This window comes from Stegastes partitus, unplaced genomic scaffold (assembly GCF_000690725.1).
Source record: "Stegastes partitus isolate 25-593 unplaced genomic scaffold, Stegastes_partitus-1.0.2 Scaffold929, whole genome shotgun sequence".
NCBI classification, from domain to species: Eukaryota; Metazoa; Chordata; class Actinopteri; family Pomacentridae; genus Stegastes; species Stegastes partitus.
The window spans coordinates 45880-70474 of record NW_007578660.1 but is presented as its reverse complement, the minus strand read 5'-3'; the positions used below and the strand labels follow the sequence as shown (position 1 = coordinate 70474).

At 38.4% G+C, this 24595-nt stretch overlaps 1 protein-coding gene across 2 annotated transcripts in view; it reads left to right on the top strand.

Annotated features, from left to right (window-relative positions):
- Positions 1 to 940: 940 nt before the first annotated feature.
- prim2 (DNA primase subunit 2) overlaps positions 941 to 24595 on the top strand; it is a 26896-nt gene continuing 3241 nt past the window's right edge. The window contains exons 1-13 of one of the 2 annotated variants that reach the window (XM_008294009.1): positions 941 to 1001; positions 2428 to 2577; positions 2716 to 2828; positions 3811 to 3905; positions 4002 to 4122; positions 5094 to 5189; positions 6268 to 6405; positions 9492 to 9559; positions 10686 to 10758; positions 11030 to 11215; positions 20492 to 20618; positions 20876 to 20958; positions 23499 to 23567. In XM_008294009.1, the coding sequence (XP_008292231.1) occupies positions 2433 to 2577; positions 2716 to 2828; positions 3811 to 3905; positions 4002 to 4122; positions 5094 to 5189; positions 6268 to 6405; positions 9492 to 9559; positions 10686 to 10758; positions 11030 to 11215; positions 20492 to 20618; positions 20876 to 20958; positions 23499 to 23567 (1314 nt within the window). In that variant the 5' untranslated portion in view covers positions 941 to 1001; positions 2428 to 2432. Of the gene's footprint in view, positions 1007 to 2427; positions 2578 to 2715; positions 2829 to 3810; positions 3906 to 4001; positions 4123 to 5093; positions 5190 to 6267; positions 6406 to 9491; positions 9560 to 10685; positions 10759 to 11029; positions 11216 to 20491; positions 20619 to 20875; positions 20959 to 23498; positions 23568 to 24595 lie in introns of both variants that reach the window. The other variant, XM_008294008.1, reaches the window with a different exon arrangement.

The following is a 24595-nucleotide window of genomic DNA, read 5'->3' as shown; positions in this document are numbered from 1 at the left end:
CATTAAAAACTAGAATGCAATTGATGACTACTGATTATGAATGAATATAGGGGAGGAGAAAGTAAAAGTATAACATTTACATAACAGGAGGAAATTTGAAAAATATAATTTCAAAGTATCCATTATTGTGTTCAGATTTGTATCTGAATGTTTAGTATTAACAAATTTATATAGCTGAATTAATGCATTGACTTGTAAAGGCTTACTATGTTTTTTTGTTTGTTTGTTTTGTTTGTTTTTCTAGTTAAAAATGTTAATCTTAAATGTAACAGGTGAATATTGATTTTTAAGTACTAGGAAGTAAAAGTGCAACATTTTTCTTTCAAATATAAGGTAAAGGTATAGCTTCCACATAACAGGAGGAACATAGTAGTTTAAGAATATCTTTCATTACAATAATCAACTACATGTCCTTAATATTGAATATTTTCGATATTCCTATAAATACTTACTGCCTATCTTTGACAGGTCCCTGCTGAGCTGTTTGAATTAAGAATATGTATCCGTGTTAGGAGCGTATGATACGGTTAATAGTTTTTCAATTTCCATTAATATTGATTATTAATTGCAGAAAGCATCTCCTTAAATAAAGAGTGCATAAAACCTGCTACTTATTGGTCTTTCAGTCTATGGGTGAACCCACATGTTGTGAGTGCACTTGGTATGTACTCCAGAAGCTCCCGTCAGTTTTTGTTATGCCAGTATTGGCGGGGAAAAACAAGTCTCCTAAAAGACACAATGTACTAACCGTGACCTATTTTGAATGGCATACGTATAGATACGAGACAGGTTGATATTTGCTCATACGAAATCGGAAGTTTTGGGTTATGTTTTTGTTGAGGCTATTATCAATGGGAAATACAGACGGGTCGGTAGGGAAAACTAAACGAGCGCACCCTATTACACTGGCGTTTCTCTTCCTGAGTTGGCCACTTCGTCATCATTTACCCGCGTTTGTTGAACAGCCCACTTTGTTTGGCGGGATCTCTATCGACGCATAGGTAAGGTAAGGACAATATTCTAGTTTTAATGTTGCTCCAGTTGCTCGTGTGTTAAAGTTTTCTTTTGAGCCCGACCATCTTTACCTCAGTTTCCACAGTTGACTGCTACATGTTAGCTAACATCTTTCTCAACGTAGAGGCTGCTAACGTGACGCTGGGATATGTATTGTTGATGAGAATACAGTATCGTTAACTTTAGCGAAAGTGTCTGTCTGTAACGGGCTAAACTGAAGTCTTCACAGGTGTTGTTAGGGAAATAATACTTGTTTTATGAAGTCTGTTGAATCCAGTATAACAGAACAAATCCTTAGCTAGCCACATCCGGTTAGTTCCGTTGTCCGTCTGCAGGGCGAGTAAAGGCAGCTGTTTAGACAAGTCACAACAGATAAAAGCATATTTTGACAGAGTGAAAATACTTCCGGCATATTTTTTCTTTCATCTCGCTTCTGTATTCAATAGCAGTGGGTGTATATTCACTTGTGGTGCAATATATGCTCCCCATATCCCAAATAAAGTTGTACAAGATGCCAAGTCTACACAATTTGAATGGTACAACACTGGTGACAGAGGCTGGGCAGTAATCAATGGATGATGCAGTTTTTATAAAGTCATCCACAACAGCCTGTGACCTGGCAGACCAAACAGGGTGAATGCATCCCTAGTTGTTGTACAGATACAGAGTCCAGAAACATTTAAGTTGGTCACATAGATCTTCTTGTGTACAGTGTTTTACTTCCCAAATGCCAGTACCTGGTAAAGCTTGGTGGATTGGAAAAGAGTTGTGCAACTTATTTACTTTCACATAAATATTTACTGACGTTCTCACTGGTCTATATCTCAGGGTGTGTGCATTCTCAAAATGCTCATTAATGTGAGCTGTATGCTGAGGTTGGGTGGCCCTTCCTCTCTGAATTTTTTCTATCCTCCTTACATTACCGTATTGCTATCTTTTAATGTGGGTCCCTACCACACACACTGAAATGATTGGATTACTTTGCAGATGCCGACCGTTTTTACTGAGCTTGGAAAATCCAGTTTTACTCACTATTCTACTCCTGAAACCTGGAATAAGATGCAAAACATTCTAAACCTTGACTCAATTTTATCCGTGGATCAACTCAGACTTTTTTTCTATTTTACTTTCAGCTGCTCTTCTTAAATACACTTCTCATATTTAACTAACTTTGCTCAATGATATTTTATTGTTAATGTTATCTATGTTTATTATTTGTGAGCCTACACCTTTTTGCTTTCTTTCTTGGTCACATTATACATGGACCCTCCATACCTTAATGTACTGTGAGTTTAATGGCTGAATGAATAAATTAGAATTAAAACTTGTAGTTACACCTGGTATAGCAGGCTGATGACCACTGGCCTGCTATCTGTCAGTACATTAAACATCCTGGATTTCTTTTCCCATCAGGCACCATGCAGTTCATCAGCAGACAAAAGAAGCTTGGCCCTCACTCTCAGACGGAGATCTATGGGCAGCTTGTGCAGTTCTATGGACAGCCTCCACTTGAAAACATCTCTCTCTCTGAGTTTGAGACATTTGCTGTGGAAAGACTGAAATGTAAGATTGCGGTCTCACACTACTCAAGTGATCTGAAATCTACTATTAGCATTGTGCTCTCATGTTGCACTGACATGGATTTTAACATGTTTTGAAGACGTGTTCAATTCTAAAACTTTCCTTTTAATGCCCCTGCAGTGTTGAAGAGCGTTGAGAATTTGGGAGTGAGCTATGTGAAACTGTCAGAGCAATACAACAACAAACTGCACCATGAGTTGAAAAACCTGAACTTTCCCTACAAATCGGAAACTGTGAGTATGCTCAGAGTTACAAGAAATGAACACAATTTTAATACTTAGCAGTGCTGCATTCATTGCATTTACTGTAGGATTAAACACCACCCTTAAAGCTTTATCACAAAGTGACTTCTCCATAGCTATTTCCAAGGTGGGGGTTTTCATGTGGGGTTTGGGAACAAGCTGTTGTGTAACTCCTCTGTGCGAGTGGCTGCTTTAAAATGACTCCCAGCTACTTGTCTCCAATAAACTGGCAACTGTGTGTATACACCCTCAGCTTGTCACTATGTACATAGCTTGATGTACACCATTGGCTTTTATGACGTTAAAGGTGGGGATGTTTTTGTGATAGCACGACTGGAAGGTCAGAGACATTAACAGCACCAGAGATGCAGACTAGAAGAAACCAGTGTCTTCATTTACTGTGGGAAATTCTCTTTTTTTAAAAGGATGCTTTAAATAGTGTTAATATGGATTGCTAGTGAAGATAAGAGTAATTAAACTTGATTTACAGGGAAAATAAAGATGTATTGGCCTGTGATATAACTGGCTGTTACGAACCAAGTGAATTGGCTGATTTATTATCATTTTGAAACTCAAATTATTTTAGTATTGTGCAGGCGACTAACAGCCAACATAGAAATACATGAAAATGCCAACACCTACTTTTTACTGTGTGTGAATAATGGGATCAAAACATAAAAGAAGAGATCACAGATACAGAAGAAGTGAGCACAAGACTGGATAATTGATTGCCAATTAAAGCTGAATTACAAATATCAAAATTAATGGGGAATGACGTACAGGTGTTGTCAACAGGACTGTAGTTTACAAAACAAACAAACAGCAGGTGATACTTTCTTACGTCTCAAATGTCACCTTAAAAATCAGACATTTATTGGATATTTTAATTCTACCCAAATTGACAATAAGTTAAGAAATGAGTAACAGAATGAATATGCTATTAAAAATACTGCATGTTTCTGAACTCACTAAGGAGGACAGAAAATCTCAGACTGGACCAAGTGAACACGAGAAGCGAAGAAAGGACCATATCTCCCACTTCATTCTCCGACTTGCCTACTGCCAAACGTAAGTTTTTTATTTTAAAACACAGAAAAATGGGGTTAAAATGCAAATCGTCTAAATGCACCTGATAAATGTTTATTTTTTATTGGTATCTTAAAGGGAAGATCTGAGGCGCTGGTTTATTCAACAGGAAGTTGATCTTTTCCGCTACCGTTTCACTGACCTGCCTCCGGAACAAAAGCTTGAACTTCTTCAAAAGAATAATCTTCAGTATCACGCAGTAAGTTTTTGAAAACCTTGTTAGGGGAAATAAAGGCATATAGACTAATCTATAGACGTTTGATGTCCTGGCTTCATCTTTTATTGTGTTGTATCTTTTATTTTTCTTTATTTCATTGTATTTTTATGCAGATGTGTCTTTCAGTCAATGTGTTTGTGTCTTATGGGATGCCATTTATAATTGTACAGCACTTTTGTTTCACTCTTTGGTTGTTTTGAATGTGCTTAAAAAAAAAAAAAAACTTGACTAATATAAACATTATGCATTTTAATGCTGACCTTCAAAGCTAAACTTAACCTTTTTGGTAATAAGCAGAGCTTGGGTTTTATGTCAGCAAAAATAATATTCATTAATGTCACAAATGACAAATACTGTACAGTGAGTGCTTTTTCCTGTTTTGTAGGACCTTGTACAATAATTTACCAATATGTTTGATTGACACGAAAACCTGTGTGTTACTAGATATTAGGAAAAGAAAACATAAATAAGGAGGAAGAAAGAAAAAAAAAATGAATTGACAACTTACTGATATATATTACAGTGAATATAAGCATTTGCACCACAGTGGAGTTCAGTTGTATTTTCACTAGATGGAGCTGTTTGATCACTTTAATAGGACCCATGAACATTAAGGATTCCCTTGAACGCTAATTTAAAAAGTTTCTCAGTTTTTTTTATTTTTGTAAAAATGTAGTTGTTAGCGCAGGGTATTTCAGAGATAATAAATAAAGCTGTACACTAGGTTTTAATGAAATAATTACATAAATAATATACATGAATACCTAGAAAAAAAATCAAAACATTTAATAGTCTCTTTATAAATTCATCAACACGTGTCAAACAAGAACAAAGACAGTGCTATCATTTTATGAAGGGCGTTTGGTTTTCATGAGTGACAACCTTTATTATATTAACACTGACACAGTTCAGCTTTTGCAGCTTGTCACTAAAACTCATCAAAAACTTTTCAGATTAGCGCCGAGGAGAAGAAGGCTCTGTCGGGAAAACTTGTCCACTCCAGCTACGGTGGCAGTGGAATCAAGGTGGAGGATCAGGACTTCTACAAAGTGAGTTAATCATTTCTTTCCTTTATGCTTCCACAACACATGTTTTTCATATACAGTATTGGGTTACAGTTTGCATTCCTGTCGTTCCCAAACAGTGAATATAAGTCACCAAAGCAAGACATCTAAACAAGATGCCATTGTTTTTTTTCATGTTTTGAAGTGCAATGCTTTAAGGTCATTAAAAATGAATGTAAAACAAGTATGATGACAGCTTGAACTCTCTGTCTACGTAGATCGGTTTCCATTTAGACGTATTCTAAAGTATCAACCACCTCTGCATTTAACAACATATATCATACGTTAAGCATCTGTAATAGCTTATAGTGTAAAGTAGGCTGTGTGGAAAAATTACATCCTTTTTACAAGAAAAGGAATGCAAATCCATAAAACTGGATTTATGGTGGTAACGTCTTCCTTTTGTCCAATGTTAGCCTCAGGACTAAATACCACTCCGGCTTTCTCATTACTGTCATCCATATTGTGTAATCGCAACCTGCCCAAGAGTACCAGCAAGGCAGGGCAGCGAACTGTGAACTCTTTGTAAAAATAGAACATTTATTACATCGGAGAAAAACTCAGATATGTCTGCTTAGTTCTATTTTATTTCTTCAACTCCCCTACCTTCGGGGCCAATATCTTGTCAGATAGAGACAGGCCATCTTATGATATCAAATAAATGAGCAAGTATTCCTCCCTGAGGCAGTTTAAGTCAACTTATTGGAGACTTCATGTTCTTCCAAATGCAGAATTACGACTCGACGTCTTTGTGTCTTGCCTTACTACTAAAGGAATGCATTGACATTGTGTTTTTCAATCACGTTTACATGGTGGACAAATCTGAACGAATCACCATCATGACCTTTAACTTTAAATTCTGATTACATTCACAAAATGAAAATGAAACAGTGAAATATCATAGCATACACTTCATTGGGACATGTAAATCGTCCCATTTGCTTTACTGAACATCACTAGAATAAGTGTACAATCTGGATCACATTTTAAAGCTTATGCATATCTTTTGAATGTAGTAGTTATTTAATTTTCCTCTCAATCTCTATTTTTTCTTTTTTTGAAGGTTCCATTTCAAGATGCCCTGGATCTAGTGAGGGCAAGGAAAGTGTACCTCAAAGCAGGCTACGTGTACATCCCTCAACAGGATATTGTCACCATTGTCCTCAATGATTTCCGCACCAGGCTGTCTAAAGCTCTTGCAGTAAGTGTTTATAGTACATGTATTTTCAGGAATTAAATCAGTCATCAGCATTAAAGTGTAATGCTATGCAATACAATACCAACAACTCTGACCTTAAAAAGTACAATAGAGTTCAATCAACACCCGTCTAACTCACCTCAACACACCTTCACTTTGTACCGTAGCGTCCAGACGTTTTTACTTTGCCCATGTACTTTATTTACATGCATTTTATGTAGACAGAAAAGCCTGGTTCCATAAGGCAAATTGTTAAATTGCTGTTGCCTTCACAGCCCTGAGGGGGAATCCGTAGAAATGCAAGGTTCAGATGAGGGGAATAAGTATGCACACATGACATAAAATGTCTGGAGGAAAGATTGGAGACAACTAGTAGGAAAGTGCTTATTGTCCCTACAGGCATGATGTTTTTTTTAGGCCATTGGAGGGTGCCTGTGACGGCGCATTATCACAATGCTTGTGTGTTGCATGGAATGCCCCGAGGGATATGAAATGCAATGTTTGGGAACCAGAGGCAATCTGTATAATATATGTGAGGAGACAACCAAAGTTCAGTTCCATTGCAGTGAGGAGTCCAGACTTGGAAACAGGCACAAACATGATCAACAACCAAAGGCAGTGGCAGTGTATGATTTATAAAGAGACTTGATCTATTAATTAGTTGACTTACAAAGAGAGGAAACAATAAAATATGCCAGTATAAAGACTGGCAAATCACCACTGTTCTGATTGGAATTGCAACCTTTTTAATCAGAGTTTATGTAGATTTTAATTTATCAGCCAGCATTGTGTGGAAATTGGATACCTGAAGTAATTGTAGTTGTGTTTGTTTGTTTGTTTGTTCTGGAAAATTAAGTTCAGAACAAGCGCATGGTTAACAATTATAGAGCAAGTATCACCTAGTGTTGTTGATCCATCAGCAGACCGGCCCAGGAAATTGCAAAGGTAAAAGGAAATAAAAAGTATCCATAGGTGTCTAAAGTAAATTACACTATACTTTTGTATTTGTGCAGCATGTTGGAGTAAATATTGGATCAATATGAAGGCGCCATTGTTTTCATAATTGGGTCCTCGTTTTGCTGAAAATGGGCCCCTTTGCTGTTATATGTCCACACAGAGTGACCAAGGATCAATTTAATCATCCATAAAAGTACTGAAACTTCACTGCTCATATCCTAATCAAGCAGCACTGACTGCAAAAGCACAGCAAAGATAAATGATCCTGTTGATTCATAAACTCTAAAGACACAATTCTGTTCAATGATAAGGAAAGTTTGAAGGGCAGACAAATACAAGTGTGCATCATTAGAGCTGAGGATTCTTACACATGACTGCCATTGTAGACATGAAACTGAAAACAGCCTTAAAGTGTATCACCTTTTAAAACCGTGTGATTAAGATGTTTCACTCGTTGGTATTGACTTAAGCAGTGGTCATGCATGTGCTTAAATCAGAGCTCACGTTTTTATTTATCCTCAAGTGAAGCCCAGTCTCCATGCTTATTTCATTAGCATTTTCACATGCAGTATGTTGTCATTAATGACAAAATACGTGTCAGCATTTCATACTGGTTTTGTGTGAATGCTCATAAAAACACATGTGAGTATTTCACAGAGTGTTTTGCAATACGTCGTCAAGGTTCCTTCTGTTTATGCACTATTCTAGCGTGTTGTAAACACAACTAAAAGCACTCAGTCAGAAAAGACAGCAGAGGCAGCTGTCTGAGTCTGTCTCGAATCTGTTAGTTCATTGCTTTGTGCATAGAAAATTCTCTGGCAGTTCAAACAAAGATCCATTTTTGTTCAGTGGTAGCGTTTTGTTGTCTGCGACTTGTGTTTAACCGAGTTGTCGCTTTCAATCAGCGGATTTTCAGGTAATGCTCGTGTTCATGACAAAGAGTAGGCTCCACTTAGCCAGTGATCTAAAATGCTTATTGGCAATTTGAACTACTCATCTAAAACTCACTTCTGGTAAATTGAATTGTGTGATTACCTGAATTATAGGACTGTGCTTTCGGAGAGCGGTTTTAGATGTAGCTTGCTAATCCCTGGTTGCATGCAGAGCAACTAGGGTACTAAGCCTTCACCTGCTCTTCTGGTGATGTGTTTCATATTTCTCAGAAAGAAGTTTATTATGTGTTGTTCAGCCAAAAAAATCCTCGAAGGGCTTCACTTTGAAAACAACATCAGCTGCAGATTCTAGTCCCCAATCACGATTAGACGCAGTGTTGTGTGGTGGTGTTCACATAGGAAGGAACCAATTTTAGCAAGATGTACATGATTTGCCGTATTACGAACACATGTTCTCTGTCATGGAACAGTCTGGGCCAGCCTTTCCAAATTAAAAAAGAAAAACCATAACACAAATAAAAACAACAACTCGGTCCGGTTGTGCAGTTCTCCCATTTCCAGGTAATTATCCGGACCACTAACTGTTGGAATGAAAAAATTCTTCAAAGCTATTTTTCTTGTAACGGTGCCATTGTGTTACTATAATGGTTATTTCCTTTCACTGGGGACAGCAACGGGTATCACAGGAAATGTGTCATTAAAAAGGTATGAAATTGAAAGCTGCCTCTCCACATGACTCCAGTTATTGGTCTGACATTCATTGTGACAAACTGAATACAGTATCTCACGATGTTGTAGGTGTTCATGTCAGGCAGACTTTGATTGGTTAAGAGTGTCTCTAATTAGAGTTGAGCTTATGAAGCAATTGGGCTATGTAAAGCTTTTTTGCGAACAGACTGAGGCAGCGCACGAAAACGTAGAAATGTTGGGAGTAGACTGGGGTTGTAGGAAATCACCCTTTTCATATATTACAGATGTTTTAGGATGGTGACATGACGTGTAAATTATTTGCTCAATCACAAACCTCACAGCTTTTGCAGGATTTGTCAAGTGGACAATTATTTACCTTTGTTTTTTTTTAAACTTTAAATATCAGATGCACTTAGGCCAACCTGTTCAAGTTAACTGCCATGCCATGTATTTCCCTTGTTTTGTAATTCATCCTGCAGCGTTAGGCTGTTCTAATCCTTTGACCTAGACTATTTGCCATTAGTCATGTGATGCCCATCTCTTCTGCAGCTGACAGCTCGCTCGCTACCGGCCGTGCATTCTGATGAACGGCTCCAACCGCTCCTTAACCACCTCAGGTAAGCAGCAGGATTGATAACTTTGCTGCCATTTTGTCAGGACTCTGTTGAAAAAGAGGTCTGACAGGATTGATCTTTGGCACCAAAAAACACTGGAGGCTTGTGGCTGGTCTCAGTCAACCCACCTTGTCCCTGAAGACAAGTCCACATGTTGTACAAACTTTTTGTGCCATAGCAGCATCATCTACCGCTGTTGTTAAAGTAATTAGGCGGGTACATCGTTTCTTCTAGATTTCATATGCTGAATTGGGGATATATTGGTGGGTACTGATGGAAGTCGTAGTTTGGACCGGATTACTAGATGGAGTCATAAGAGGCTAATAAATGGCAACTCATGAACAACATAATGGAATACACAGTGTAGAGCCGCTACAAAGCTGATTAATTACTTTATAGACAAAAAATTATGGGCAGCCATCCAATTGAATTATTTGATTGAGTTTTTAAATGTCAGAACTACTTGTATCTACCAACACAACCACCTTTAAAAAATAAATAAATTCTCGCTCTGCTAATCCCTGAGTCTGTACACCCTACTAAAAGCTTTTGACACATTCACTAAGGAAGTCGTTGTAATGTGAAACGGCAACAATAGACGGTTGCTTTAAAAGTTTCTTCGAGATAGCAGACTGCATTGCAGCTTCAGTATCTGTGGAGAGTAGCTCAGAAAATAGCTCGGGTGGTTATTTAGCTCGAGATAAAATAAAACACGAATATAGGGCTGGAAGAAGCGATGATGCCTGATTGTTGTTGGGGATTAGTGGGTAGGTTGTCAAGATTAGTGGGCAGGTCACTAATCTTAATGGTAGGAGGAGCACAATGTGGTATAATGTACTCCCACTTTGGACTCCTTGGGTTTGCCAATGTGAAAAATCGACCGATTGCAGCTTAGCAGTGTTAAATTGGTGTAGCAGGAGATTACAGTTGATGTATCACAATACATTGAACCCTAACCCTTTTATTACACTAAGTTAAAGTGTCATCAATGGGTCCTAACCATATGTTTTTTTAAGCCGTAATCAGTTTTCATGGCAGCCCTGTTTGCTTTTAAAATTGCATGAAGATAGCTTCAGAAAAACAATCTTATTTGTCATAGACTTAATGTTTTCCCGATTTCTTCTTTTAGCCATGCGTATGTGGGACAGGATTACAGCATCCAGAAGAATGTTGGAAAAATCTCCTTGGAGCAAATCGACTCAGTAAGTTGCATTGACCATCTATTCTGGAAATGTCAGCTTCAAGCACCTTTTGCTTGGAAATTGGTAGCGTAAAAGGGAAGGAATGAGATTTGTTTAGAAATTCTGGCGGCCCTGAGGAATAAATAGAAAATACATTTAGCACCACTAGATAATTATAATGTCACGTGAAGCTTAGCATGTCGTCCGTAAAAATCAAAATAGTGCATGTTGGCACAGATTAAGTATATTGTGCTGCACTTGATGTTAGTAATTAAGACTTGACTGCCTCTAGCTTTCAGGAAAGTCATTCCCACTGTGTATGAGGCAGCTCCACCAGAACCTCAGAGAGAACCACCACCTCCGCCACGGTGGTCGGATGCAGTACGGCCTCTTCCTCAAAGGTATCGGCCTCTCTCTGGAGCAGGCTCTGCAGTTCTGGAGGTCTGAGTTCATAAGAGGCAAAGTGGATGCTGATAAGGTAATGCTGACAATATCTGATTACTTTTAAATCTTTTTTTAGATTTATGTTGCAGTCAATTTTGACCACTTTTCTGTTAAATGCTGAATTGATTTGCGTTGTTCACCCAAACAACACTGCAACCAGCAGCAACTAGCAAGGTGATTGACTTGTGGGATATATTGTTATAATAAGATCATAGACAGCAACAATAACAAAAAAAAAACAAAATTAAAAAAGAACACAAAGCCTCCATTATGCAATAACTCAGGTTAGCGATAAAAAAACAAGTTTTGACACATCAGCCAGCTTTATTGCCAAAATATAATGGCCTTATTCAAATACTCATATTTTCTTTTTCCTGTTTATTTTTTTCTGAACACCTTCGATTCTCCAGAGTGCTATTCAGCACCTAAATGGCTGGTGCTGTTTTATTGGTGTTGAAGTGGCCCCTTCAAAGCTGTACGGATTGAAAGAAAGTTTACTTTTGTACTTATGTTCGTGCAGTATTTTGATAAGGCTAATGAAGGCTCAAGTGGTTATGAGTTCACTTATTATATCTCTCAATGGGAGAGAGAGAGACGCACCAAATGCATTAAATGTGTTCTGCATGAAGAGAAGCCCTACTCTTTATGTGAATAAGAGACAGTAGTGGCAGGAGATTACACATAATGGAATGCTTTAGATAGAACAAATAGAATTTCATGCTGTGCAATAAAGTAGAAATTAATTATGCTGTTCAATGCTTGTTGTAATGCTTTAAATATGCATTTATTAGAAACAAGTCTATACTTGCTTGTAAAAAAAAATCTGCTCTGACATGGTTGTGTTGTTTCTTACATCAGCAGCTACAGCTTTAGGTTTTGTTTCCTTAGTTAAGTCATTAGATGGCTGCAGATATGTTCGACATAGTGTGTCTGACTCAGCTTGGGTTGCACATACGGGTCAAAAGTCCGGTTATGCAAATGTTAATGCATTTACTTATTGGCCTTATAAGAAAATACCTGCCTGTTAAATGGATAATTGCTGGGGTTGTGTTGACTTTCTTTTTCAGAAATGGCTGTACAGTATCACTAAAGACTCCTAGAACACCCTGTACGTCTTGCCTTGCCTGGCTTATCTTAGAAGTGAGATATGGCTCATTCAGACTTCACTGTGGTTTTTGACTAGTTTTTTTTATGCCCTGTCTTCAGCGAAACCACTTAGGAATTTCTTGTTGAGATATCATGCTCTCTTACAAGAAACTCTTAAAAGTTCATCAAACATAAATGGAGCTGTTTTCTGTTTTGTGGTATCTAGCAGTAAAGGCTGAAGAGTCACACACACACAGTATGTTGAGGTTACAAACTATGACTTTTGGCTCCAGTTTTATCAGGTTGGATGTGCTTTCCTCTGCCAAACCTTTCAGTATGTATATATTTTTTTACTTCTGATACCAGCATCACTTGCTTGACGTGACTGTTACGGATCATTATACTGTTTGTTGCTCAGCCCCAGCTCTCAGCACTTGACAATAGAGCTGATTAGCCAATTAATTGACAATTGACTGAAAATTAATCAGCTACTGTGATAATTGATCAATTGCTTAAGCCACTTTTCAAGCCAGACTGACAACTACTTGCTGATGTTAGGCTCCTAAATGTGAGAATTTACTGCCTCTCCTCATCTCTAAAAAGCTGAATTTATTTGAGGTTTGGAGTCTCAGCTGGACAAAAAAACAACAGCACCCTGAGCTCAAGGTAATTGTGGTGGGCATTTTCTCACAGTTCACACTGGTGTTTTATAGACCACAAGAATAATTGACAAAATATTTGCACAAAAACCAAAAAGGAAGACCGTGGGAAGACTACTTGATAGTGAGTTGTTTTGACATGTTTACATATCATAATAATGTACATTTTATAGCTAAAAGCTCAAGAGATACAGGAAATGCAGTGAATCTGATCCACAGTGATAAACATTCATGTACATGTCATTTGCATTTTGAGTGCTCATCATTAGGTACAGTATTAATAGGGTGCATATTGAGTGCCAAGAAATCATTGTGCTGAACAGACACATGAAGCAGCAGTCTAGCACAGCAATACGTATGGATGGTCCTTGATCCCCGAGCCATGTTGTCTTTGAATAATGATTTGTAGCAGATCACACTGTTGGCATCCCTGCCATGATACTCCAGGTAGCCGACACTCTTTCCAGTCTAGGTCATGTTTTGCATCAGCCAGACAAAGTGTTCAGCAGGCCCATGGGAATATCTTGAACCTCAGTCTCTCGTGTTTGCTATGTAAAAAAAAAAAAAAGCTATTTTGACACTGTACGGCTGTTCACGTCTCTTTACTGAGTGCAGAAGAGCAGCTTTGTAAAATTGGGAGGAATAGTGAGCTAATATGCAACTGGTTAAAGGCAGGTGTGGCCTAAATTGATGCAGTACTGATGTGAGCAGCAAGGATTTTAAATCACAAAGACATGGCCAAATCCTCAGCGAACACGGTGTGAATAAAAATAAATACAGGGGTTTGGCATTACCACTTCTTAATATTAGGAGTTTTAGAAAGTCTGATGTATAAATGTAATTAAACAGATGCAGAAATGTTGTGCTGTAGAGGTCATTGTGGGAAGCTTAGAGATTAAAAGCCTGATAAGAATGAAATGCCTCCAAAACACCAAATTTCAGTCAAATGTAAGAAATGTTTTGATTTGGCACTAAATATTAAGATTGTGTGATATTGGAAAAATATTTTGTTTTTCTGAAATATTTATTTTGTTCTAAAAAAAATGCTGGGATTTTCTCCAGATGACTTGAATGACACCATTTGGAGAGAAATAATCATATGGCTCTGTCGGGGAGTGCATCTGCATAGAACATTTAAATAAATGGTCGTGATGCCTTATGTAGTGGAGATGATTGTAACACTGCTGACAGAAGACCTGTTTTTTGGTCGACATCACCCTTTCCGTAGCTGAAATATTTCCATATAGCTAATGTTTTGTTTCTTATTGCAGCCACATCTTCCTTTTCAGTGTTTCCAACATGTACCTTGCTCATTTTGCTGTGCACATGTGGAGTCTGCATGTCAGCGCAATCTGTTAAGAAAAAAGTTTGAAGAAACACTTAGTGTATCTAAGAATCTCCTAAATTGAGTAAATTACAGTCTATGAGACAGACTTGTCTTGTAGATTAGTCATGTAAATTGAGAAATGTGCAATTTTGTGTTGTAAGCTCCAAAAATTAGTGAGTTCATTTGTTATATTAGTTATTAAGTTAGTTTAGTTAGTTAATTATATTATAATCAGAAAATATTCATGTGTAGTCACATCGCAGACACATTAATATTTTCTGCTTGGTCTTGTAAAAAACAATTATTAAACTGATATTAAACTGATTTATAAATTGCAATAAGCCCCTGTATCTAAAACAGGGTAAGTCCTGGTAGGACTAACAATACAGAGAACTCATAAGGTTGCTTTGGTAATGTGAGATGAAGTAAACAAATATATATATATTTTTTTGGCCTTGTGCCTTTATTTGATAGAGCAGTGAGACAGAGACAGGAAAGTAGGGGAGAACAGTAGGGGGAGGATGTGTGGGAAAGGGCCATGAGCGGGATTCGAACTCATGACCTCCACATTGGAACTATAGCTCTGTACATGGGATGCCAGCTCAACCAGGTGAGCTATAGCAGCGCCCCATAAACAAATATTTTTTGTGTACTCTTTGAAATATTTTTGCATGCAGCAGACTATGTTAGAAGCCAGGGTGGATATTTTTATTTTAGTTTTTCTTCCCTCCTAAAGATTTAATTCAGTAAGAGGGTTGTTTTTTTTTTGTACGCAGACATTACAAAAAGTATTTTCACTTGGCCACTCAGAGAATTCCCATTATTTTTTTGTGTTGCTACAAAAACACAATAACTGCCACTGACACCTGTTAAAGCTCGTGTTTAGAGGAATACAACAGCGTCCATCTTTTCTGCTTTCACTCCATCCTATCATAGCATCTGTTATTGGCCCTCAGTAAGAGCCTCGTGGCTACCACAGCACACTGGGAGTTCATGTTACAGCTCTCTTTGGTGCCCCATTTCTGAGGTGGCTTGCTTCCCATGTACAAGCTCCCAGAGAAAGTGTGATGGGCTCTGCACAAAGCCCAGCTCTTGTTCCACAGCAGAGGCAGCAGAATGGTGCTGACCAGATCGCAGCTCTCACTGTGATGTATGTGTTGTGTCAGGGACTGCACTTTGTGGCAGGCTGCACAAAGCCTGCTCATTAGTATGCGACAGGCACCGAGAAAAAGATGGGAGGCAGCGATGCCGAAAGGGAGGCCTGGAGGAAGAGGCAATGTAATATTAGACTAGAGGGAGAGAAAATTGATAAAATCAACTTGATCTATCCATTTTTCTTGCCACAGAAGTTAGCCTATTCATTTGGAGGATGTCTGTTTGTACCACGTTTTAGTTGGTTGTATTGCCTCAGGGCAGGACTGCTTTTGAAGCACTTGTTTTAAGGATGTTAACTTCAGGTTAATTAATTCCCGCTAACTGACGCAGTTTTTCACATTATAATTGGAACAACGAAAGAGTCATTAGATGACACTTTACATTAACTGCTCTAAGAGATTGGACACAAATGTACGCTGTTGTGTTGCTGCTGGTAACCGTACATTTGAAAGGATCCTTTTTGTTGCTATCTTGTATGAAATTAGTTTTTTTCCCCCTCCGCCATCCTATTTAGAAAGTCTGAAAAATAGAAGACAATAATGTTCAACTCAATACTCAGGCCAGGATGCAGAAATCCATTAGGACTCCTATAACCTATAAAATCAAAGAGAGGTTTTGTCTTGATGAGTTGCTTGCAGAATAATGCTACTACTATTTCAATTTCATTTCAACACGCTTTATTGGCATTAACATCAGGTTAACAATATTGTGGAAGCATAATGGATGGTGTAATTCCAAAAAAAAGCATGAGGTGAGAAAGTTAATAAGAAAAAAAGAAAAATTTATTAGGTGGAGTACAGAAAATCGCAAGACAGTGGAGAAAACACTAAGTGCGTGTGTGTGTGTGTATGTGTGTGTGCTGTATAATAGGCTGTGTCAACCTACTTCTCATATTCAGTGATGTGTTTTAATTATGTATCCCTCAGTTTGTCACACATTGCTGCTGCATGCCGTTCTCCTACCAGAATTTCGTCATCGTGTAGTTCGGTGAAGTTTGGGGTTGCCAGCTTAAACTTTTTAAGTATTCCTGTCTCAAATCAATGCATTCGTCATATTTTAAGAGGAAGTTTATCTCCGTCTCTACCTCACCTGTCATGCAGCGACCACAGACTCGGTTGGAAGCTTCTTGTGCTGGCCTTTCTGTGGAGCTACAGTCTGTTTGTTCTTGTCTTTGTATCTCTGACAGCCGAGAGATATTCTGCCAATTTCTAATCATAGTTTAGGGTCAGATAGCAGTGTTTTGGTTTGATTTTTAATGAGATGTAGATATGAAATAGAACTGGTGATAATCCATCGCTGTGCCCCACGCTTGGGCGAAGAGATCCGTCGTTTTTTTGTTGTTGTTTTTTTTTTTATGCCACATTTATTGTTGTCATACGACGACTTAATTATGTAGAGAGTTTTATCCTCTGTGCTGATATGAAGAAATTTCTAATTGAGTCCTGCTTGTCAAACTGAATCAAAAGCCTTTTTATGATCAATAAACCATACAGAAGATGTACCCTTGTTTTTGGTGCATGTGATGATTAATTTGTGTGTTTGTAGAGTGTAAACGTGGTCAGCAGTACGGTGATTCAGTAAAAAGCCAATTAGCCCTTTACTCTGGGACTTGTGTTCCATAAAGAAGGCCACCATTGATAATGCTTTGAAAAACTTTCCTCAGATTACTGCTCACACAAATGTCTCTGCCCTTGTTGGGGTCTAATTTATCTCCACTCTTATAGATTGGGGAAATAATCCACAAGCTCCAGATCTCAGGAAAAGCTACCTGTCTGGGGTGCAAGGTTTAACAACTGAATCATTGCCTGTTTCAGTTTAGGGCTGATGTGTTTCAGCATCGCTCTCCTGGTGCCGTCAGGTGTACACGCGCTTTGCCAGGATTTCACTGTAATTAGATAATCACGGGGGTTCTGAGAAAACATTTCAACAATTTGCATACATGATTCCAGTCCGTACATTTACAGGATATTGGCTAGTGCGTTGTGGTATCTGATATAAATGGTTGAAAACAAGAGGTTTGGATAATTGCACCTATCCAGTGGCATTTGTATTGGTCAGAATTCTTTAAAGCTTAGATTTACAGTGTCTGTCAGGAATTTAAAAGAAGAAGAAAAAAAAGGAATATAGGCTCAAGTATCTCTGTCATGGTGTCATCCATACAGATTGAGTAGAGGTGGAGTACCTACAATAGGTCCTTATGACACTCGATGTTTTGACCTGACATAGTAGCTGCTAATAACACAATGGCTCCGTTCTGTTAAAGCATTCTAATCAGCCATGACTCAGCATGAACAAACACACAACGGAAGCAGCTAAATAAATTCACCCAGTATTATTGTGTTTTTTTTTTATTTACACCTATGGCATGTCACAATGGCTTTGATTTAAAAAAAAAAGGCCAATGCATTACCTGAAACATTAAGTTGTCATTATAATTTATGGTTTTTGTTTAACTCAGCTAATCTATCAGCTGATTTCAGTCCCCCTGCTGCTTTTGATTTACAAAAACACGATAGGAAACATTCACCTTTCCTTGCCAGATGGCTCAACTACAGAAGTTAGGTTCTAATTTTGTAAATATGGATGCAGAAAACGAAATCATTAGGATGTAAATTCTGTTGTTCTAATAGGCTCTTTTACTAGCTCTGACAGTGCAGCCTTAGGAGCTTGCAGCAGGCTTTAGTAGTGTTTTAGCGACTTTGCAGCTTTAATTTATTCCATTGCCTTTTAGTTTAAACCCCACTTGTGTGTAAATGACCTTTTTAAAAAGCGATGTGTCTTCTCTCTGCAACATCAAACTTCTTAACTTGTGTGCACTTATAGCATTTTCTAGCTCCTCACCTTGCATTGTTCTTACAGTGTGAAAAGGCCTGTTGTGCAGATTAAAACGCGAAGGACTTTAATGGTATTACACATAAGAGGGATTGGAGCTACAGGCACATCAGTCACTATGGACTGAGCCTAAGAAGCCATGCCAAGTTTGCACACACACACATGCACACACATACGTAATCCCTTTGATTGTGTCCTATTTCTCTGTCTCCATTGCCGCAGGTTTTTGTGAATGTGTCCTAGAGTGTGGGGGGATGTTACACTGTTGTAGCCCCACGAGCCAAGATGTGCACTGGAAGAGATGCGGCTCAGCTCCTTTAATGCATCTTCTGTGCATGTGTTTAGTCTCTCCGCTGTGATTTTGTGAATTCAGGGTCAGCTGTATAAGGGTTTATCCAGGATTATCTGAAGTGTAGGTTGAAGTGTAGCAACACGGTTGGCAATTAGAGGAAACCGAGTAGATGTATTAGAGGAGGGTCATTCATGGGACAAGTTAAGAACAAGCTGCACTGTGCAGCATCTGCTTGAAACGGAATCTGAATGCCGTCTTTAAAAAATGTCATCTGTTGTTACACAGTTTTATCATTGAAGCTTTAAAGATAGTTAATCCTGGTATATGAAGGAAGGCTGTTTTGTAATCTACTTTAACCCCAGTTTTGCATGGACCAATTGAAAGTTTAATATCATATTATCATGAAGTCTTTATATCACTTTTTAGACCACATAGGACCTTTTTTTTATGTTCAAATTATTTCACATAATACATATTAAACACACTTTAGTGCCGGTGGAGTTCCACATTTTGTTTTTAATGGAATCTTAAATCAGGAAATTGCCCTTTTGAATCCTTAGAAGCTCTACATAATTAATATTTGATTTATTGTGCTTAAAGAAGATTTTATGGGTTTTTAAATTGCCACTGCAGCTTGTCACATTAGCAAGTTCAAAGGTTTTATCGCAGCATTAATGCGTTATGATGGGTGCAGTCATGGTGATTGTGTTCCGCCACTGTCGGAGCACTCTGTGTGTATTTTACTGTTTTGGTTTTTAGAGGCAGGGTCACTGTAATGGATTTTAATGACCGCACAGAATTACTGTACAATAAAAAAAAGGAGTTCACCGCGAAGATTGTGTAAAATGACCCCCATCAAAAAATATGAAGCAGCTTTTTGGCTTGAAACTGGATAGAAGATGATGCAAAGGCTTCCAGAAGTCTGACACATGAAAGTTTATTTATACAGTAGACCCGTGTCCTTGACTTTGATGTTTTTACTTCTTGGGAGGTTATAGATTTTCCCCAGATATATATTTAAGAAGTTTTGGCATTTGACTGAATTTAAACAGCAAAGCGGTGCGTCGTGGGAATATTTGATAAAAATAAGCAAAGTTTATTTTTGTCAGATTGTAAATGCAGCCGGATAATACACTCGATGGCCACTAATACTTTGGAGTTAATCGCTGTAAATCAAAAACATGGCAGAAAAAATCTATTCAGCATGTGGATAATTAAAATGTTTTTTGTTCACATCTGAATACATATTATATAAAAGTCTGTGGCTGCAAAATATGATTATTTTAACTATCAATTATTCTTCTAGATTATATTTTGAATCTCTAAAATGTTATAATTATATTACATGCCTGTCACAATGTAAAACAGAAAATCATGTCTTGTTCAACATGTCCTAAATATCCAGAACAACTGTCTTATAGGACAAAAACAAAGAATCAAACAAACAATCTGTATAGTGTTATCTCAGAAGTTTAAATGGAAAATGTCTGTTTGGTGGATCTGCTAACACCTGAGATATTCCACATAAATGGATCTCATATAGTACATTTCTAGTCAAGAAGTGCAATATATGTCGGTAGGAATGCTGTGAACGTTGCGCCTAATAGTCGTACTTTGTGTTGGTATTCCTACACGAATTCCTTGATTTAAAACATACTCTTCATATCGTATGAAAGCCCTCTTCAGGACAAGGGGCAGAAAGCACTGAGAAAGATGGCCACATTACAGTATCCGTAATTCAGCTATCTCAAGTGTAGCGACACCTCTACAGCAGGTCCTCTCTAATTGCTCTATATTTCATTGAAGAAAACACCCTGTCAAAACTGACATGATGTATGACAATGTCTCTTTTCACCCCAACCTTGTCCCTCTTACACTCTCATCCTCACTAATGCCTTCTCTTCCTCTTCCCCCCCACTCTCTCTCTCTCTTTCTCTCTCTCTCTGTCTCTCTCCATAGTTTGACAAAGCATATGCCTACAGCATCCGCCACATGTTTGGCAAAGAAGGCAAGCGAACAGACTACACCCCCTACAGTTGCATGAAGGTGATTTTATCAAACCCACCCAGCCAAGGCGACCATCATGGTGAGTTGATGGCTGTTTGGAAGAAGCTGTTACCCGTTTGATAAGCCACTCAGCGGTCATTATCTGGCGTTTTAGTCAGGCGTCTTGGCATTGAAATAGTGAAGCAATTTTCTGTGGACATTGTCTTCCCTAAAATCTCTGTAGTTTTCACTTGCTGAATCTTTCAGTTTCTTCCCATCTGCATGCTGTATGCTGTCTTAATGATTTATTTACACATCTAATTATTATTGCAATTAATTTTCCTCTCGTGTTGGTAGGATGCCCATTCCGTCACAGTGATCCAGAGCTGCTGAAGCAGAAGCTGCAGTTCTACAAGGTGTCTCCCAGTGGAATCAGTCAGGTGGGTGCCGTCCTGTGTGCTGTCGGTCTGTCAAATGGTTGAAGAGCCCTCTGGCCACTATTATCCGCTTCTGACTGGGGACATTTTGTATGCTACCTTTCTTCCACAGTGTCACGAAATGTTATGCTTTTTTATTCTTTTGGCATTCTTGCCTTTATTCCAATAGTGCAGTGTAGAGAAGCAGGAAATGTGGAGGAAGAGAGAAGAAGACTGGTATGCAGTAAAGTCCTGGCTGGCTGGGAATTGAACCAGTGACTTGCTGCTCACAGCATTTACACCCTAGCCAAGGGTCTATCGAGTTATGCAGGAAACTTTGTTTTGGCAACAGCTTGATAAAATCTAAATCTGTGTAAAATCTGTGAAGTAACCTTTAAAGCTACGGAGGGACACTGTGCTGACAATTGTTTTGCCTTGTAGATTACAGCCTACAAGTGTAATGGTATGTTGCCATTCTGGAGGCTGTGTGAGACCTTACTTAAACCCAGTGGTGCTTTGAGCTTGATGCCAACCACAGACTCATACAAATGATGGGCATAGCCACCATGGCATCACCCATTGGTTTGGCGACTACCATTTTGAGGCCTCAAGTTTGGAATTTGGCTGTTGCTATCTTGGTCTTTTGAAACCAGCATTAAGGACCAAGGGGTCTGACTGAGAACTCAAGGATGCGATGTATGTCTCTATGGTAGCTACATGTCCATCAAAGCAAAGCTCACCTATATTGCTCGAAACGGGACCTCAATTTATGAAATTACCATCAGACTGTATTCAGAAAGTCTTGAAACTAGCAACATAGACACTAACTTCTTTAGGAACGGTATTAATTGAGGTAACAAATTAAATGAAAACACTTCTACACAATTAGATAACTAGACGAGTCGCCCCCTGCTGGTTGAAGTCACTTCTGCATTGGCTTCACTTTTTTTAAACCTGGAGGCTACATCCATCTTCATAAACAGTTTATGATGCTAACGCTAACATGCTCACAATGGCAATAGCATAGACTATATCTCAAGATAGATGATGCATCATCACTTCTTCCCATTGCACAAAAGTCGAGTCAAGTGGACTCTGCCATCTTGCATGATGATGTCTTTTGCAACCCGAGACTCTGCATTAGTGACCATGTGGTAGAGACCTGGTGTCAGTGTATTGCTCCATGCAGTACTGTGCAGATATTTTGGCTTTACTTTTGGGGATCTTTTATGATGTCCATCTTGATGCTCACCATACTGCTTTGGAGTTTTAGTATGCTAATATTTGTATATCAGCATTGAACACAAATAACGTGACAATGGCCCGAGCTAAAAGTTTCTAGATCAGTAAAGTTATTTTATGACAAGCCACGTAGTAGTTTCAGATGTTTTTTCTAAAGCAGTAAATGTCAACATCATAGTGAACTGTCAGGATCATCAAGCTAGAAAGACTTTATCTAGGAATGTCTATACAGTATTTCCACATAGACACAATTGCCAAAACCATATTGATTTGCGACACTGTTGTTTTCATGTGATTACGCCCGACACCTTTTCATAGAAGACGTGAAATGAAAAAATTGTTAGTGTGTAACAAGATAATCAAATGTCTTGCAAATCATCAACATCCTTCTCCGACCCTCTTGGAACCCTCGAGAATAAACCTCACAAACAAGAAATGAAATCCTGTTATTGCATTCATGTGATATTTGCCCTTTGGCATGAGGGAAAACTGAACTAATACTGACAGCACACCTACTGTTTTCCCTTTACTATCAGTCTTTAGTGTGCGTTTTTGCAAATGCTCCCAACATTCCACTAAGCAAACTAAACCTGTAATAAAAACTGTAATATCTGGCTGAAACAGAGCATAGCTCATTACTGATCTAACAGCAGCCCCAGTGTTGAGCATGCTGCTGGCAGTATCACGCTGGAGGCACCCTTCAGGAATATAGGGAATAATGAAGGAACCGAATGCAGACAGACTCCTCAGAAGAGTGTCTCTCTTACTGACTGCTGAAGACCTTGAATTTATTTTTCAGCAGGTCGCTCACCTTGAGTATGCAGCCACACCACTACAGTGTGTTTTGAGTATTTTTTTTTCTTTTTAAGAATGTGAGAGCCCTTATGTGACCCAGCAAAAACTTGAGCTCCAGACTTGCCTTCTCGCACACACTCCCTTTTCAACTTTACAGAACTTCAATAAGTAAAGAAACAGGAAATTCAAAAATTGAGATATACCAGAGGACTTGAATGTGTAATTGTTGCCAGTGGCTATTCTACAAACTGTTGACTCAGGGCATGAATATTTAAATTAGCCCGAATAAGTGATCTGTTTTTATTACATTTGCAAAGATTTCCTACAGGATGGATTCACTGCTGTCATTATGATTTATGAGGTATGTTTGTTATGAGGTAATTGACCAAAAGCCAATAAAAACAACATTTGAATACAGGGCTGCAGCAACACAAACTGTCGACAGCATCCTCTGTAAATGCACTGCGTCAGTATCTAACTTGAAAAGAGTTTAACTTTCTTTTTGTATACTCTGCCTTTTGTTGCAGATCCTGGAGCTGGTTAAAGGAATGCACTACCAGCTGGCATGCCAGAAATACTTTGAGCTGACACACAATGTAAGTGCAGATTTTGTTTGATGTGGGGAGTAACTGTGTCTACCTGTATCAGAGGCAAGGGTTCGGTCTTTACATCTCACGCATGAAGGCTCAGGCGAGACCCAGAACTGTCATCACATCCATCATTAGTTGGCTGTCATAGCCACTTAATTTTTATAGGTTTATTATGGCATTGTGATCTGTTTTGGCCCCTGTGGATACTTATTTAATTTAATCTGTTTTACTTGGGATGCCTGACTCATCATCCCTTTCAGTCAAAAAAGAAGAAGCAAGGCCTGAAACTGACAACGCGTCTTCATGTGACTGCATATGCAGGTCATTCAGCTGGCTTTGGCACACACATGCACACTAATGTTTGCCAGAGATAATCATTAGTTGAACACATGCTGGTCTGTGAGTGGTTTCTTTCACTCTCCTTGAACACATTCACACAGCGTGATACACTGTGTCCTTGGTGGAATGATTGTTTTGAATAGTCAAAAAATAAAGCAGCAGTTGAATTAATTTCAGGAGAGGGAAATCATTTAGCCCATTTTGCTTTTAGTGCTGTAGATTCATTGCTGGAGATTGAGATAATATCCTTTTTTTATCTTTTAGATATTTTTTTTTAAACTCCTTTTACATTTTTACTCAGTGTGGACTCTTTTTTTTTTACTGCAGTATAAAAGGCTGCACCTCGATGGAAACAGCATGACTATAGCTAGAAGTAGAGAGAAATGTTGTATGTGCAGTGGTGACAAAGTTAAAATGCCATGAATCATACAAAAAGAAAAACGAAGGTTGACTTTCTTTCATTATTCGCTTTACAAAAATTTTAAAAACCTGTAATCAACATGGACAACATTTTTCCTAGTTCCCACAAATGCTTGCTCTCCATACTGTAGATATTTTACTGCTTACCTTTTTAATTTGTTTCCCTATTTGTCGTCTGTCTGCTTTGTGAAAACACTGCCTGTTGTCCCTGAATTTTTGACTCACGACTGTGGTTTGCTGCTAAGACAGTCACAGCCTCCTGGTTGTGCGAAGAA